Genomic DNA, 17,686 nt, shown 5'->3' with positions numbered 1-17,686 from the left:
ACTCTCAAGCAGGAAAATTTTGAAAAGAAAAATTAGTAATGATCAGAGAGAGAACCCAGATTGAGATTTTTGTAATTCCCATGCCTATATATATATCGTCCTATTACTGGATCACGTGTCTTGTTGAAAAAATAACAGATGGGATTGATTGTGGAAAAGAAATAATCTTGTTTATCTTTTAATTAATGTGAAGTATTGTATAGTTTTTTCGCTTCATGTACCATGCACCAAAATCATACAGGAGGCAGCTGAGACGAAAACAGCAACATGCAGTACTAGGTACTGCTTTGATTCCCAGTAAGCCGTTGCACTGTACTCAAAAATTCCTCTGGCCTAACGTGAATAACCTTGGGAGGTTGCAAATATATTATAACCGGTGAAGTAGTTCGACTTGGAGGTGGCTTCTTGATGATCTTTGTGGAACTTTTGCTGACTGCAAGAAGTGCAGGCGCCCCGGGACCCTGCAACTGCGTTTTTGTTTTGGAGCTCATATCATGAAGATTCTGACCAAATGAATAAGCACAAGTCTTTTTGTTTCTGAGGGGCTGATTGAGCTTGAATTGCAGGGATTATGTACGGATTTTTGGCTTTTCATCTAACCCATGCAAGAACCCCAGATGTATTTATACTGGGGAAATAGGAAGTGAATAAGAGTGGAGTTTGGTTATAGAAAAGGAAAAAGTCGATGTATCTTGGTCAGCTCTGAATTAGTCTTGGTTTTTAATGATTGATGATCTGGTAGCGTTTGCCGGCTGTTTGTCTCCAAAAGAATTTTCTTAACCAATAGTTGAACAATTACACAAAAGTAGGTACGTAGTTAGCTAGTAAGACAAAATCAGTCAAAAGTTTAAAGTACCTGTTACGTGGAGGAAAAGAACTTACTCCATGGTGTGCTTTCAAACCACCAAACTCCACACACACACACACACAAACAAACAAACAAATATATATATTAAGAAAAATGATTTCAACACAATATTTTTTATAACACTTTATACAAATATATTTTAAATTAAAGGTATTTTTATAAAACATCTTATAAAAATAACATCATTTTATCAAAATATACTCATTTTATAATATTATTGTATAATATATTGTGTGTATATTATTATTTATATATTAATTACAGGCAGATTTATTTTATTTTCTGCTTTTCTTTCTTCCATAATATATGTCAATTATAGAGGAAACAATAGAAATACTAACTAAAACACTCGATAATTATGAAAAAAAGGGTGGTTCTTATTACAGGTTATCATACGATAGAGACAATTATTTTTTTAAAAAAAATCTGCAAAAAATCCGATGGTATCCAAACTTATTTCCATTTTGCATGTTCTCGTTGGGGAGCTAACTGCAGTGCCAAATCTTTTTTTTTTTTTTTTTTCTTGCTGCATTTGGCGCTAGATGAGGAAATCATTTCCGTTTTTACTGTAAGGTGAACAGTATAAAATAATGGTGGGATCTATTCTTTTACAACTTTTTATAAATATATCTAAGCTCATCTTAACATCCAAACACATTTTAAACTCATCTTAAGTGAACCCCACCAAACTCATTTAACAATCTCAACTCACTACTATTCATAAAAAACTCAACTCATCTCAACATCCAAACACAACCTAAATTTGAATTAATGGACAGATTAGCGAGGTAAAATCTATCATGCCTGCGGGAGGTTACTGCTTAGACTAATGTTAGGTATAAGTTTTAAATAAATAAATTTTGTATAAATCACTTATATAAAAAAGTAGGTTTTATTAATAAATAATATATTTTTTAAAGTGTCATCTATTTTTTTACAAATGTTTGTGTGAGGTATTTGGGATTTACATAAATTATTTATCTATGATTAAGAGTAAAACTATACGAAACCTCATGTCAGTTGTAAAGGAAGAAAAAGGCTAGCTTTTCCGAATTTTTCTTGAATTTTAAAGAGATAGACACAAAATAAGTCTTTATAATAATTATTATTGCTTGTGAGAATTTTTTTAATAATATAAATAATTAATAAATATTTTAAACATATTTTTATATGTTCTCTCTCTTTCATTTGGTATCATCAGCATGGATAATTAAGAAGATGAGAGAACTAAGCCTATAATTAAACCAAGTAACTAAAATAATACCTATGAGATTAGACATGGGGTTGGGGTATTAACGTCTGGTTTGGATACATAAAATTATTTTATCTTATTATTATAATTTTTTAAATTTTTTATATAAAATATAATAAATAATTTAATATTTTTAAATTATAAAATAAAAATAATATTAATAATATTTTATTTAACTTTTAATAAAATATCTCTTCTCAACTTATTTGTTTAAAAATAGTTTTGATTAATACGACGTAGGATCAGATGGGTTGACGAGGTTCTAGGTGGCAAAAATACTACTTGTTGACTGGGTCGACTACTCTGCATGCAAATCGAGATTCAGGAGGCGGACATGCAGCGGTCGTCTCCGGTACTGTTGTTGTTCTAATTAGCTTTCGTGAATCATGTGGCCGACTGGCAGTACAGAAGCTAGAAGAGTGGGCGTAGCTAGATAGCTAGCCTCCTTGATCTTGTATTACTCATCGATGACTAATTTGGCAGAAAATTAAGCGCTTAATTAATTTTCACGTCTACGGACAAAAGTAATATTACTGCTTCGCAAACCTCGATCCTCTGATCAGCATCCATGCTGGCTAGGATCTCCAGTATGTGTATGTATGTATGTGTATATATATATATATATATATATATATAATTGCAGTTTATCATGTTATGCGTTCTCCCGACATTCCCTTTGGCGCTTGAATTATTCTTAACTGCAAACCTCCGGCCTACACCATCCCTGATCAGCTTCCGCAACCCTAGCTAAAGACCATGCAAGCCGGCCGTTAAGTAATCGTCGTCGACGGAGATGCCCGGGAAACGGAGATCGAAATCTTACTGCATGATGTCACATCGAGTACTGGTTTTGAACTAACGACCTTCCTTTGACTGATTTTAGCCTCACCAATTGGCTTGGTCTCCCCTTCTGCCTGTACCAGAGCCTTGGCGTCGACGGCCGGCGAAAATCACCCGAAAATGGTGAGCCTTGACCCGTTTAGATCCGCTTCGGTTGCTCTTAATTGCCTTCCTCTTTATTCTTTTTCTTTTTTCCCTCGGCCTCTTTGACTCTTTATTAGATTAATTAAGTAGCTGATTAAGTCTATAATATGCTATAAATGGCTCCGACTTGGATTCAGATCGCCTTTGCACAGTCTATATATATAACTCAAAAGGTTTTAAAAAATAAACTGCCAGGGAACAGGAGAGACACGTTGCTGCAAAGCAGAAGATGCACCAAATACTTACACATGATATATATACACACACACACACACACACATATGAGCGCGCGCGAGTGTGTAATATTCCTATATATGAATTTTGTGATTCCAATAAAACTTATATATCAAGCCTTGCATTTCGAGAATTAGGCTAAAAGAAATTACAAGAAATATGGTCTCTAACGTACTGAACAATGTCGCTAATCTAACTTTCTCTCAAAGTCACTCAACTTAGAGATCATCCAAGTTGACCGGCCAGAAAGCTTCAGAATATGCAGCAAAGTTGGAAAAAGTTGCAGATATTCCAAGAAATGGATCAACGCCATAGTACTCTACCCCACTGTTATACTGCTTCTGCTTGCTGCCATCACTCGAGATAATTCCCATGCCCATGGTTTCATCAGCCGGTCTTACACAAGAGGTGTAAGAGTAAGAAGCTGTATCATGAGAATCAGCAGCAGCAACAACAGTACTACTCGATGCTTGTTTCCCAGTAAGCCGTTGCACCATACCCATGAACTCCTCGGGTCTTACATGGATAACCTTGGGAGACTGTAAATACACTATAACAGGAGAACGGATTTTTCCAGTACCAGTACTTGGAATTGGCTTCTTTATCTTTGTGGAACTTTTGCTCACTGTAAGAGGTGCAGGCCTTGAACCCTGTAACTGCTTTCTTGTTTGGGAGCTCATACTATATCTGATTAAATATTATCACCTTAAATGAATAATTAAACTGGCAATTTAACGAGCAAAAGTTGAGTACTATATATATTGAGCACAGCTCTTTTCTTTCTGCAGTGTGATACGATTGAGTTGTACAAGCTAGTATAGAAATTTCGGTTTTGGTTTCTTATAGAAAGTAGAAACCCCGTGTATTTATATTGGAAGTAGCGTGGCAAGAGGGGCTGAGTTGGTGATTTGGGTGAGAAAAAGGCAGGAAAAATATAGAATGAAAAGAAAAGGCCAAACATGATCATGATCTGGTCTGCTTAGAATTAGTCTATCTAGCTTTTAATAATGATTATTTCTTTTCTGAGCAGGTCTTGCATGCCGGCTGTTTGTCTAGAAATAACTTTCTGTTTCCCTAAGTACGTTTGCAGTTGATCATCAGGTAAATCTTAAGTTGGATAGCAAGGAAAAGTCAGTCAACCAATTAAGAGAAAGACGAAGTCAGCCAAAGTCAAGATGATTCCAACATGGGACCAAGTTTTCTCCTCGAGTAGGTACGTTTTCTTTCGTAATTAAAAGATCAATGCTATGTACAGTATCTAAATGAAGATTACATTATAACTCTAGTTAATTTTATTTTTAATTTTTTTTAAAATTATAATAATATTCTTATCAAAATAATATTTTTTTTTTATTTAATAAAGAGCTTGCATATGCAGTCCCTATTTGAAAACTGTAAATAGAATTTTTTGAATTAAAAACTAATAGGCAGATAATATGATTGAGGCTTATTTGGATAGGTAAACGATTTCATCTTATTATTATAATTTTTTTAAATTTTTATATAAAATATAATAAATAATTTAATTTTTTCAAATTTCAAAATAATATTAAAAACTAATATTCTAATAATATTTTATTCATCTTATTTCACTATCCAAACAAGTCCAAAAAAACAAACTATAGCCTACATAGGATCAACAAAATTCGTATTGCCGGTGCGAAAAAAATTAGTTCATATTGATTACCCAAGAAAAAGAATTAATAAGCTTCATGTAACAGAGTCAAAATTCTTAAAATTATTATTCAAATTTTAAAGTCTAAATTAATAAGAAATATATGTAGACTATATCTTATAATATTTATTGAATATCTAATATTATTTAAAAAGTATAAAACTTCAGTTTTGAAGTTCACAAGCTCTATGGGCATTGGGCATATTCGACAGTATCATAAGCAAGGCCAATCAACTTATAAGGACTATAATCGCAGACAAGCGGTGGTTTTAAAAGATCAGAAAAAAGAGAATCATGTTTTAAGAAAGAAAAATTTTAAATATAAGTTTCACACTTCTGTATACCTTTTAAAAATATGTGATTTTATCTTTTTATCATCATATGAAATATAAAATATAAGGATAAAAAAATAAAATCGCATGTTTTTATATGGTGTGCAGAGTATAGAGTTTCTGTATAGCACGACTCTTTAAAAAAATAATTTTTTTTTACTTTGCAAGATAAATACTGGTAATTAAAAAGCAGACAGATACATGAGGTTCATATAACATGCTTGAAAGCATGTTAATATACAAGTTACGTAAGGGGGTCTTACCGCTATGAAAAGGTAAAATGCAGGGGGGAATGGTGGAGAAGGGTATGCTTCCTAAGAGGAAACTGCCCATTGAGCTAGACTATGAGCGCATAGATTATGGAGTCAATCAATTTTTTCTGCTGACCATGTATCAAAAGATGGTAAGATGTAGTGTATATCTCGAGCAATAGATTGCATTTCCCAGTCTATGGCTGGAGAGTCTTTTCGGATTGCATGAATTGCTTGCTTCCAATCTCCTTCTATGCGGATCTTTCTTAGGTTACGATTTCTGGCTTCTTGAATCCCCAATAGTGCTGCCATTATCTCCACAACATTTGGGTTTTTGTTAAGGATAAAACTGGTAAGTGCAAAAAGAAGTGTACCTGTTCCTGTTCTGCAGATGCTAGCAATCGTTGTGCCATTTTCCCTGACTGTTATGTCAAATTACAGTATGTATTGATCTTCAGGACGGTGGAAATGTACAACTTCCACTTCTTTAAAAAAATAAGTTAGTTTAATAGTGTTTTGACTTTCTACTTGATCGATAAAACTAATTAAATTCCTCTTGGTATCGGGTTTATGATATTCCACGAATACCAAAGACAGTGAACACAATAATACCATTGTTAGATTTCTTAAAATAATACGACATTATTCTATCCAGAATAATATAAAAGAAAATCGTTTAACACTGCCATGAAAATTCACATGTTTCTTGACTGGGAGCAGTCCTAGAGGTTCTCAAAGAATCTGGCATTTGGCCCTTCTTTATGTTTTAATTTGGAGTCAAATGGCAGGCAGGACAAATCCGGCATATACGATAGAATAGTACTGGGTCTTCTTTAGCTGTACGTGTGCTTTTCATAATTGAAAGGTTCTTCAGCGTATTTAAAAACTAAATTAATTACAAGTTTTTATAATTTATTTTGAAACTCCACTATTTTAAATAGAGGGTAGTTATTAAAAAAATTAATCTCAAATGGAAAACTAAATACAAGCTATGGCCCATGAAAGAATGATATTAGAATTTTTAAGGAGGATACGAGAAATTGTCAATTTAATAACTAAATTAAATATATCAGGGCCTTACCAAAAGCTTTTACAAGTTCTAATTTTTTTTTTTTCCTTAAAAAAAAGGATCGATTAAAACAAGCGAAATAGTTGTTTCTATTCTCTCTCTCTTTTTTTTTTTTTTATTTTTTCTCCAGAAAACACAGAATAATATATGAAAATCATTTTATTGGATGAAGGTATATAAATGAAACAGGAAATATGGTAAAATATGAATTAATGGTTGATGTAAATGACCATATTACCCGTGATTAAGTTGTGTTTTGGTAATGAGATATTCTTAAATATTTTGTGAATAATAATGAAAACATAATGATATAATATTAAATTATAGTAAATAGTAATAAAAAATATTGAATAGTAGGATAAAAAAATAATTGTAAAAAATAATAATAAAATAATAAATAATAGTAAAATATTTTAAAAATTATTAAAAAAATTAGCATGCAATTATAATTAAATAATTATATATATATTTGGAAGTACTGTTACATGCATGCTTAATGCAATGTTTAATGTCACCCATGATACGCACTACGCACTCATCGTTATCCTTCGTTCATCGTTTGCTTTTTCCTTTTAGCGTCAACCTCTCCTCTCTCTCTGCTAAACAACCTGGACATGGCGTCCCCTCCATTTTTTGAATGAAGCAAATCCATTACGGAGCATCGGATCGTTTGATCAACGTCTTCTTCGTCGTCTTCTTCTTCTTCTCCACAACGACTATGCTCCCTGCTTTCAATCCCAATAGGTCCATTTCCTGCACTTGCTCGCTTTTTTCCTCCGTTTCCTTTCTCTCCTTGAACGTATTCTCCCATTCACGCATTTTCGTAATTTATGTTTTATAACAACACTTTTTGCATTATCCCGAGCTTATCTATCGGTTTCGTACCTTTTTTCGTTCCTTTTCCCGATCATGCTTTTGTAATCATTCTGAATGCTTGATTGGATTTTCTTAATTTTTGAGAATTTGGATCTAAGACAATTGCAATTAGGGTTTCCAAATGCACGGTTTTATAGCAAAAAAGATGCCTTTTTGGGGTTGTGAATTAGTTCGAGGTTTCTGATCTGATCACACGGCTGGAGCTTGAATGCATTTAGCGCTAACGAGGAAGATCGACTAGGATGTTGGGGAATCCAGAGAGGGATTTAATAAGGACTTGAGAGATTGGTATATTTTCATGGGGAACACATGCGTAGGTCCAAATCTTAGTTCTAATGGATTCTTGCAATCTGTTTCTGCTGCGGTCTGGCGAACTCGGCCCCCAGAGGATCGTCTTCCCCCACCCATTGCCGAAACCAGCGGCAAAAGTGCGTCAAGTGCTGGTCCCGATTCCTCTAAAGGCTCTCATGCTCCTGTAGGTCACGTTTCTCCTAAAGGTTCCGATGCTCCAACGCCAGTTCAGAGCACACCGCCTGAGATGGTGAAAATTGCCAATGAGCAAGCTAAACCACAAGAACCTGAAAAACTCGTTAAGCAAGAGGTACCGGAGAAACTCGTTAAGCAAGAGGTACCGGAGAAACCCGTAAAGCAGGAGGTAGCGGAGAAGCCTGTCAAGCAGGAGGTAGCGGAGAAACCCGTCAAGCAAGAGGTGAAAGAGGGGGGAAATAAGGCTGAGGATGGCGGGAAACCCAAGAAACCTACTCATGTGAAGCGGGCTTCGAGTGTAGGACTTCAAATGGAATCTGTGTTGGGGAGGAAGACGGAGAATCTAAAGGAGAAGTATACTTTAGGCCGAAAGCTCGGGCAAGGGCAGTTTGGGACGACGTTTCTGTGCTTAGAGAAAGGAACTAATAGAGAGTTTGCTTGCAAATCTATTGCAAAGAGGAAACTGACTACGGAGGAGGATGTGGAGGATGTTAGAAGGGAGATTCAGATAATGCACCACTTGGCTGGTCACCCCAATGTGATACAAATTGGGGGTGCCTATGAGGATGCTGTTGCAGTTCATGTTATCATGGAACTTTGTGCGGGTGGGGAGCTTTTTGATAGGATTATACAGAAGGGGCATTATACAGAAAGAAAAGCAGCTGAGCTTGCAAGGATAATAGCTGGTGTCGTGGAAGCCTGCCATTCTTTGGGTGTAATGCATCGGGACTTGAAGCCAGAGAATTTTCTCTTTGTCAACCAGGAAGAGGAGTCAGCACTTAAAACAATAGACTTTGGGCTTTCGGTGTTCTTTCGGCCAGGTACACATTTTTTTATTGGTTATATGTTGTTTATCTCTATCATTCAAGTAATCGGTCAAAAATATTCTTTTATTATGTTTATCTGATGTTGTACTTGTAAAAAAAAATGTTTGCCTGGCTTTGCATAATTATACTGTGAAGGTGGCAAGTAACTTATCAAAAAAGGTGTCAAGTAATTTAAGTCCTCATTTTGGCACGCAAATAGTTAACAACAAAAGTATAGGCTGCAAACCATCAACATCTAGTTAATGAATAGACCTAATGTGATTTTTTTTTTTTTTTTTTTGTTGGGGGGGGGGGGGGGGGGGGGGGGGGGGGGGGGGGGGGGACGGGGTGTGGAACATATGCACTTGTTTTATAAGGTTTCTATTTATGTTGCCCTCTTAGGTCAGCTGAGCCTGATAGGAAGTTTTGATATCGACCAATATGTTTGAAATTTACTCAATTTCATGAGTAGTTGACCTTTCCAAGCGTTTCTTTTCCTATGATAGCATGGGATGTCGCTGAATTTAAACTTGTTGACGTTCATTGCTTTCCTCTGCACGACTTTAGATTGAGTCCCTTTCTGTGTCTGAACTTGGGAGCATAATTCATCCGTTTAGGTGAAACTTTCACTGATGTGGTTGGAAGCCCTTATTACGTGGCCCCCGAAGTGTTGCGGAAGCATTATGGTCCAGAATGTGATGTTTGGAGTGCTGGGGTGATCATTTACATCTTATTAAGTGGTGTCCCTCCTTTCTGGGATGGTGAGAATATCATGGTTCATAGCTTTTCCATATTCTATGTGCATTTAGTATGCATAGATCAATTACATCTGATTTCATTGTATTCTATGCTATATATCAGAGACGGAGCAAGGAATTTTTGAGCAAGTCCTGAAAGGAGAGCTTGACTTTATATCAGAACCATGGCCTAGTATATCAGATAGTGCAAAGGATCTGGTTCAAAGAATGCTTATAAGAGATCCCAAGAAGCGGCTGAAAGCCCACGAAGTTCTTTGTGAGTATGCATAGCTTAATGACTTGGATCTTGTTATTATGTTGTAATCAAACTTTACTGACTTTACTATCAAGTTGTTTATTACTTTGTTAGAGATGCATAATCGGTAGTCCTTCATATTTAATGAAATGGTGCGGATATACTGCATGGTATTATTTTGGATGTCATTGGAGTTGTTTGGATATATTATGTTGTTTTTGTTCCAACATGAATGGTAGAAGCAAATGTCCATCTGTTTTTACCAATTTACCAAATTTATCCTTTCAGCTGAAAATAGAAAAACTACAACTTTAGGGGGGGGGGGGGGGGGGAATGGCATCATCGTGTTATCCTGGCTGGTAATATAGGATAGTCCAAGTCTTTGTATTGATTGACTATAATTTAGGGAAGGTTTATTTGTTCTGTTCACAAAGACATCATCACTTAAAGACCAAAAAGCAAACAAAAAATTGTAAAGAAAAATCACATGCTATCTGGCTCCCATCTTTGACCATGGCAGCAACAAGGGGTTCTGTGATTGGAAAGAAAAATATATAAACTGTAAAGAATCCGTCCTCTATATTAATCACATCCCATCTGGCTTGGATAACTCATGGTGGGAAGGTGGCTCATTACTCTCCTATTTCTAAAAGTTAGGAGCATAAAGGATAATCAAAAGGCCATCTAAGATATTCTAGGTATATTATTAGAAGATTTATGACTAGCATATTTGTCAAGCAACTAAATATTACAAAAGAATACCTTGGTCATTATGCTGCCAATCTCAGCATCAGTTATATAATGATTTAAACTCTTGACACCTGACACCAATTTGTTTTGTGTATTTCTTTTATCATAAGGCATAGTAGTCCACTAAGTAGTGCTTTTGTTCCTCTGCAGGCCACCCTTGGGTTCAGGTTGATGGTGTTGCACCTGATAAGCCTCTTGATCCTGCTGTACTAACTCGCTTGAAGCAATTCTCTGCCATGAATAAGTTAAAGAAAATGGCCATCAGAGTGAGTATTTTCATCCTTCGACTCTAAAATTTAGGGATGGCACATTGTTGTAAATGCAATTTTGGAACCTTATTTCATATAAACGCCCATAGTGTATTTATCTCATGATGCATATAGTACTAGTTTGGTTGCCTGGAAATGACCCATTGTGCAAAAGTGCAAAAATATATCTTTTGTTGAATATTTATACTTTTTTTAGTAGAAACGTCTTGGTTTTTATCTTTAGGTCTCGTTTGTTTTTACAGACAAGATGAGATGAGTTGAGATAAAAGTTTAAATATGAATAAATATTGTTAGAATATATATTTTTAATATTATTTTTATTTTGGAATTTGAAAAAATTGAATTATTTATTTTATTTTATGTGAAAATTTGAAAAAATTGTAATGATAAGATGAAAATGATTACGAAAACAAACGAGGCCTTAGTTGATTTATAAAAAGGAAAAGACTTTGTAAATATTTAAATGCTGTTTAAATATTATTGTGATCTCTCTAAGGTATGACTTGTGATCTCTATTTTGTAGGTCATTGCTGAAAGCCTCTCTGAAGAGGAAATTGCCGGTCTGAAGGAAATGTTCAACATGTTAGACACAGATAAAAGTGGGCAAATCACCCTTGAGGAACTAAAAACTGGTTTGCAAAGAGTGGGATGTGATCTCAAGGATTCTGAAATTAGTGGATTAATGCAAGCGGTAAGTGCTATTTAAGTGCACATTGAGAGTTTTATTTGTGCATGTAGCATATGGTCCCTAAAAATAAGGTTGACAGTTTGTGTCGAGTGAATGGATTGGTGTCGAGTTCAGTCAAGGTCTGGTCATATATGAGTAAACCCAACCCAGTCCAGATAACTGAACATATCAGGCATATTGACATGAACTAGACTCGCTCAACACAACGTGTTTGACATCCAGGGTGAACAGGCCCTACCTGACCTGATAAGTTTTTAGCTGTTTTAGTGGTAAATGGGTCATTTGGATCAATCTGCGGATTACGTACGTGCGTCAACACAATTATCAATCGGGTTAATTCAATTGTACTATTATTTTGTGTCAAGTCCATGTTAGGTTGGCAGGTGATGTCAAAGATTGCCGACCTTACTTAGTGTAAGCATCCCCTTCTCATCTTTTTAAAAAGATTCGTTTGAAGCGTAAGATGATATGAGAATTTTATAAATAGTAATAAAATAGTTTGTAATAGTAGTTAAATAGTTTTAATTGAGTATTTTTTAGATTTTGAAAAATAAGAGAAAAAATTGAATAAAAAATATTATAAAATTAAAATATTGTTATAATATAGTTTTATAATATTATTTTTGTTTGCGGATGTTAAAAGGTTGAATTGTTTTTTATTTATTATTTGAAAGTTTAGAAAAGTTGTAATGATTAATTTGAAAATTTTGTATTTGAATTATGTTTGGAAAGGAAATAGGATGAGATGAGATGAGAATTTTGGGTTGAAATCTATTTTCAAACAAGTTGTAATGATTAGTTTAAAAAAATTATAATGATTCTATTACTTCTGGGGTTGGAAAGTGTCATTGTCCTTACTCTGTTCGTGTTGAGTTCATCTAGCTGACAATGACCCAAATTAGGGTAACTTGTCCCGGGTGTGAAGAGCATGCACTAATCATTCATACATACAAATAAACAGACTTCTTTGTTTTTGCTTTGGGTCAATGAAGTTCTTAGCGATTTTAGTGTCTTAATTTCTATTTTGTTTGATCAAACCACCTTTTTCTTGCAAAATCTCAGGCAGATATCGACAATAGTGGTACCATAGACTATGGCGAGTTCATAGCAGCAATGCTCCATCTAAACAAGGTACAGAGAGAGGATCATTTGTACGCAGCCTTTTCATACTTTGACAAAGATGGGAGTGGATACATCACTCCAGATGAACTCCAACAGGCGTGTGACCGGTTTGGCTTGGAAGATGTTCACCTAGAAGATATAATACGTGAAGTTGACCAAGATAACGTAAATGACTTTCCCTACCAATTCTGTTCTAATTTATTCTCCCCAACCCTATTGTAATTATTATAAATTTTCTTTTTGGCATTTTTTACAGGATGGGCGCATTGATTATAACGAGTTTGTGGCTATGATGCAAGACACTGTTTTGGACAGAAGGGCCCACAAAGTAACATAAGTATATCTCTTTAAGATTAATACCTAATCCCAAATGACAAACCAACAAGAGTCGGTAGGTAATATTTTTCTTTAGCTAATATTTGATCTTTCTTAACAAAATTTGAAAGGCATACTGTTGTAAAGGTCAGCCAGGCTTCGGATCGAGTGGGGAGAGACTGATTCTTTTGCTCATTTTGTAGTGTTATACCTCTTTGCATTTACTCAGTTTTCTATTGAATAGTTGAAATTTATTAATTTATTTTACCTAACCTATTAAAAAAAAAAATTATGGGAACCCTGTTGGCAACCTGCAGATCTTGATCTTATTTTCTATTTCACCACCTTCTCTTTTCTGTTACTAATGGACTCCAGGGACCTAATTACAGGGTATCCAACATTTCTTTCGTTTTATAATTCATTACAGTAATATTCCTCTTTACCTTTTCAACACTGTTAGACTCGCCTGAAACCATGCATGGTTATGCTCTCCATTTGGCTCATGGCTTACGGCCTCAGCTCACAGCATCGGCGTGAATTAAGCTTGAAATGTCAAAAGTAGGAAAAGGATAACTAATTGACATTGATTTTCTTACAGTAATTGGCTGTTTCTTGCTCTTGTTTGTGTGTTTATATCCTTTTGATATTGATTTTAACGTTTCATGTGCCATGTATATATGTTCCTTCCATTTAAAAATTGACTAGAAAAATAAAGGTAGGTTGAATTGGTGGGGGAAAAAAAAAAAAAAAAACCAAAGCACCGTAGGCCATCTTTGATCGTTCCACTGGACTATAGAAATATTCCAATGCAAGTATTCCATGTTCTTGAAATGACTATGGGATTTATTTAACAAATATTTCCCCATTCAAAGGTTGTCTGCAGCTACTTCATGCATGCATGCCAAGGTTCAAGAATAATATAAAAGGACTCTGAGAAACCAATTTCATTCCAACAATCCCTCAACTCATGGCTAGATTACTTCAATATTCCTCCTTCTCCCTTTGTTTCCATGCTATAATTGTGGCCACAGTATTAGGTTCTATCCCAAAGCTTACTCTTTCATCAACCCTATACTCTGATATCCAAGTGCTACGCACCCTGAAGCGTTCTGTTGATCCCAGCTCTATCTCCCCAACATCTTACCTTACTACTTGGGACTTCATGGTGGATCCTTGTGATAGTACTGGTAAACAGTTTCTCGGAATAGTATGCAGTATTCCTCTAGACAATGCTAGCGCTCCTAGCAGAATTATAGCAATTGATCTAGATAGCGTTGGATATGATGGGTTTCTGTCGCCGTCTATCGGGAACTTAACCGAGCTCACCACCCTCAACCTAAACAAGAACAAGTTTCGTAGAACCATACCAGAATCGATCTCCAATCTTAAAAAGCTCACTCGGCTTTCACTGGCGGACAATTGCCTCACGGGCACCATTCCTACAGAAATCACTTTATTCAAGAATCTTGAATATCTAGACATTTCAGGAAACTTGCTCACTGGCTCAATTCCAACTAATATCACCAGATTACGAAGCTTGGCCTACTTAAGTTTTTCAAGCAACTCATTCACAGGCACAATTCCTGACCTCGCAGGGTTGTGGCAACTTGAAACTCTAGATCTTTCTTCCAATCAACTCTTTGGAAATCTGCCACATTTTCCTATGAGATTGAAAACACTGTTGCTAAATAGCAATATACTTTCAGGCCACATTTCTCGTGTTAAGATGCTCAACGACCTTAGACGACTAGATCTAAGTGACAACAAGTTTTCAGGTCACATAAGCAAGGACATTGTTTCATTACCTAGGTTGGTTCACCTTAATGTTTCAATGAACCGTTTCACCGCAATAGGGACGCGCAACTTTTCTAGGGAAGAGACACAACTACAAGTGCTTGACGCAGAAAAAAACAATCTCCATGGTCGTTTGCCTATAAATTTGACCACAATTCAGAATTTAGACACCATTAATCTAGCACATAATCAATTGGCTGGGCCATTACCAAGAGAATATGGAAAAAGATTAGAGAATTCATGGAGAGTCCTGTACTTGGATCACAACTTTCTATCAGGAAATGTTTCACAAGAGTTCATTGTTCACGCACCACGGATCGTAGGCAGCCTTTCCAAAAACTGCCTTAGGTGTCCAATGTCAACAACCTTATGCCGAGGAGGGCAAAGGTCAGCTTCAGAATGCATTTAGGTACAATAATGGTAGCGAAGTACGTAGGAGTACTCGTCAGATCGATCAAAATCGTATTGCAGATCAATCATGCGGGGGGAAGTTAGTAGAAAAGTTATCTTTCATGCATTTCCAAGAAATAAATATAAAAGGAAAATGCTAAAGGTAATCGAAATTCATGTGGCTGCCAGCATGTTAAATAAAACGGTGCGGATTGAGTGAAAGAGATGGTTAAATGGAACCCAGTGCACCGACGTATAGTGCCTACCGAAGTTCTCTTATTCACTTCGCTGTGCAAAGTCGAACTGAAACCCCAAACGATTTCTTTTCGCAGCTCCTCCATTGGACCCCCAAACGAGTGAAACCCCAGACGTTCTTTCCTCTTCTCTTCGCTAAAGGTAAATCAAACTGAAACTTGTTCTTCATAACTGTAACTAGGGACGTAAGGGCTTAATCTCTCTCATTTCTTCTCTCACTTATTTTCAGTCTGGTCGAAAACCGAGGAAATCAAACGCTTCAGAAACGTGCTAAGCTAAGTGTCACCACAGTGTGACTAATAGAATAAATTATGTTATAACCGTTGTCTATATAAGAGGACCTCTTGTACTGAAGGCGTGTGTAGAAAAAGATCAATATATGAAAGGAAAATCTTCTTTATGAACTTTTCTCAAACACTTCACAAACCATTCTATTTTCTACTTTAACAAACCTCAAATAAAATTTGTAACTCTGGGAAAAAAATAATGATTTAAGGGATATAGAAAATACACTTCAACTTCTATGAGAGTTTTATAAATTCCTTTCAGGAGAGAAGAAATCAAACACCAAGACCACATACCATAGGAAAATCAAGAAACAGAGAAATTTTCAAATATAATTTTTTGAAAAAGATTGAATAAGATACAGAAAGATTGTAATTGTATGTATATCAGAAGCCGTGTTGTTCTTCTTCGTGCAACTGAAGCAGTTGCTGGATTGGAAGAAAGCTGAAGCTGTGTCGTCCTTCTTCGTGCAATCCAAAACGTTTTCTTCATCAAAATCCTTTCAATTTTTTTTTTTTAATTTACCTTCCTATGTCAGCAAGGGTGCACAAGGTGTTTGTGAAATGGACTCCCTGTGACAGAATTGTAAATAAAATCTTTGTGAAAATAGAAACCACGTAAGAATCTTTCATAAATAATGAAGTTCTGGTCGATGACATGGCCGTTAGAAGTCTCTACGTACTTGTTAAAAAAAAAAAAGTCTCTACGTACGTGCGTACAATTAGACTGTTTGAATTTCAGGGAGGGAGCGGATCCATCTGACCCGGCCAGGTGGCACTACAGTACCGTTGGTTGCATAGGGTAGATAAGGCAGTTAAAATAATGTGGATAAGCCAAAGGAAAAGTGGGAAGTCATATCATGAGGCAGAGCGCGCAAGATCAGATGGAATCGATCATGAACTTGATTAAACTCTCGGTTAAAAGCCTATTATTCCATGCATGGAGATCATCTGGGGTTTAAAGCTTTTTTAACATGATCAATGCCCCACCAGATTCGATCAGGTACTGCAGGGTCGTCACAGATCAGGCCGTGCATGGATCTGAACATGTAAATTTATTAAATTATAAAGTGACAATACTACTATTTTTTATATATTAGTTAAATAATTGCATGAATATTTACTTTTCTACCTTAAATTGATATATATATATATAAGGTGAATTTTTTTGGTCTCTCCCCTGCATGCATTCAATAATTGACCTAGGATACTTTTTTTTTAATTTCCTCACGCATCGGCCAGCTGATCCCACAGCACATGACACTCGACCTACCACACATGCAATTTAATCTTTTCCATGCCAATATACAAATTACCTTTTTTTTCAACTTTCTAAAAACCCCATCACACTAGCTAACTTCTGAATCCATCTTTCATTTTCAAGTCTCTTGTCTGAGAAATTAAGATTTCCGCTTTGTCAATTTTCACGACCTCTGCATTATGAGGACCATATTTTGTTTTTTTCACTTTCCACGCATTGAATTGTAAACTGATCATTATCGATCACAGAGGCTGGTGATGACCAGACGACCCTTAATTAATTTCCTTGACTACTGATCTCCAGGTCATCACGTACACCTCGCATCACAGCTAGCTTGCGGACACCGCTAGCGCAGATCATGCATGTATTTTTCCTAGCTGTACGTGTATTTTGATTTTCTCTTAGCTAGCTAGGACAAGTCGATTTTTAAGTACTGAACGATCATGATCATCATATCTTCTGTCTCTGATCTCTTGTGTTATGCAAAATATAATTTGTGACCGCGCGATGCATGTGTCGTTGTATGAATTGATTATGATTTGCTTCGCATTCATTTCAACTTCCAACGTGATGATTCCCAACTTTACCATGCCGAAAGGCCAAAAGAGGAGAAAAAGATTTGCTTACCGTCCTATCAGATACGTGAACATAAAGATAAAATAAGATACACGTGGAAGAAGGACATGAGTGCAGTTGTATGCAGTGGATCTCCACGTGTCGAGTCGTGTGCGG

At 35.7% G+C, this 17,686-nt stretch overlaps 3 protein-coding genes across 3 annotated transcripts; 2 read left to right on the top strand and 1 right to left on the bottom strand.

Annotated features, from left to right (window-relative positions):
* Nucleotides 1-3,556: 3,556 nt before the first annotated feature.
* Nucleotides 3,557-4,018, bottom strand: LOC121264747 (protein MKS1-like). Its single transcript, XM_041168050.1, has one exon. It carries the CDS (start codon nt 4,016-4,018, stop codon nt 3,557-3,559), a length of 462 nt encoding a protein of 153 aa, XP_041023984.1.
* A 3,194-nt stretch (nt 4,019-7,212) lies between these two features.
* On the top strand, nt 7,213-13,280 carry LOC121266434 (calcium-dependent protein kinase 20-like). The gene is given in 8 exon segments (XM_041170248.1): nt 7,213-8,848; nt 9,451-9,594; nt 9,695-9,847; nt 10,727-10,842; nt 11,369-11,536; nt 12,596-12,820; nt 12,912-12,957; nt 12,960-13,280. Coding segments are annotated over 8 exon segments (1,908 nt in total). The 5' UTR covers nt 7,213-7,839; the 3' UTR covers nt 13,007-13,280.
* Nucleotides 13,281-13,937: 657 nt separating this feature from the next.
* Nucleotides 13,938-15,173, top strand: LOC121264746 (probable LRR receptor-like serine/threonine-protein kinase At4g36180). Its single transcript, XM_041168049.1, has one exon. It carries the CDS (start codon nt 13,938-13,940, stop codon nt 15,171-15,173), a length of 1,236 nt encoding a protein of 411 aa, XP_041023983.1.
* The last annotated feature ends 2,513 nt before the right edge of the window (nt 15,174-17,686 follow it).

This window comes from Juglans microcarpa x Juglans regia, chromosome 5D (genome assembly GCF_004785595.1).
Source record: "Juglans microcarpa x Juglans regia isolate MS1-56 chromosome 5D, Jm3101_v1.0, whole genome shotgun sequence".
In the NCBI taxonomy this organism is placed as follows: Eukaryota; Viridiplantae; Streptophyta; class Magnoliopsida; order Fagales; family Juglandaceae; genus Juglans; species Juglans microcarpa x Juglans regia.
This window is presented reverse-complemented; position numbering and strand designations above follow the sequence as displayed.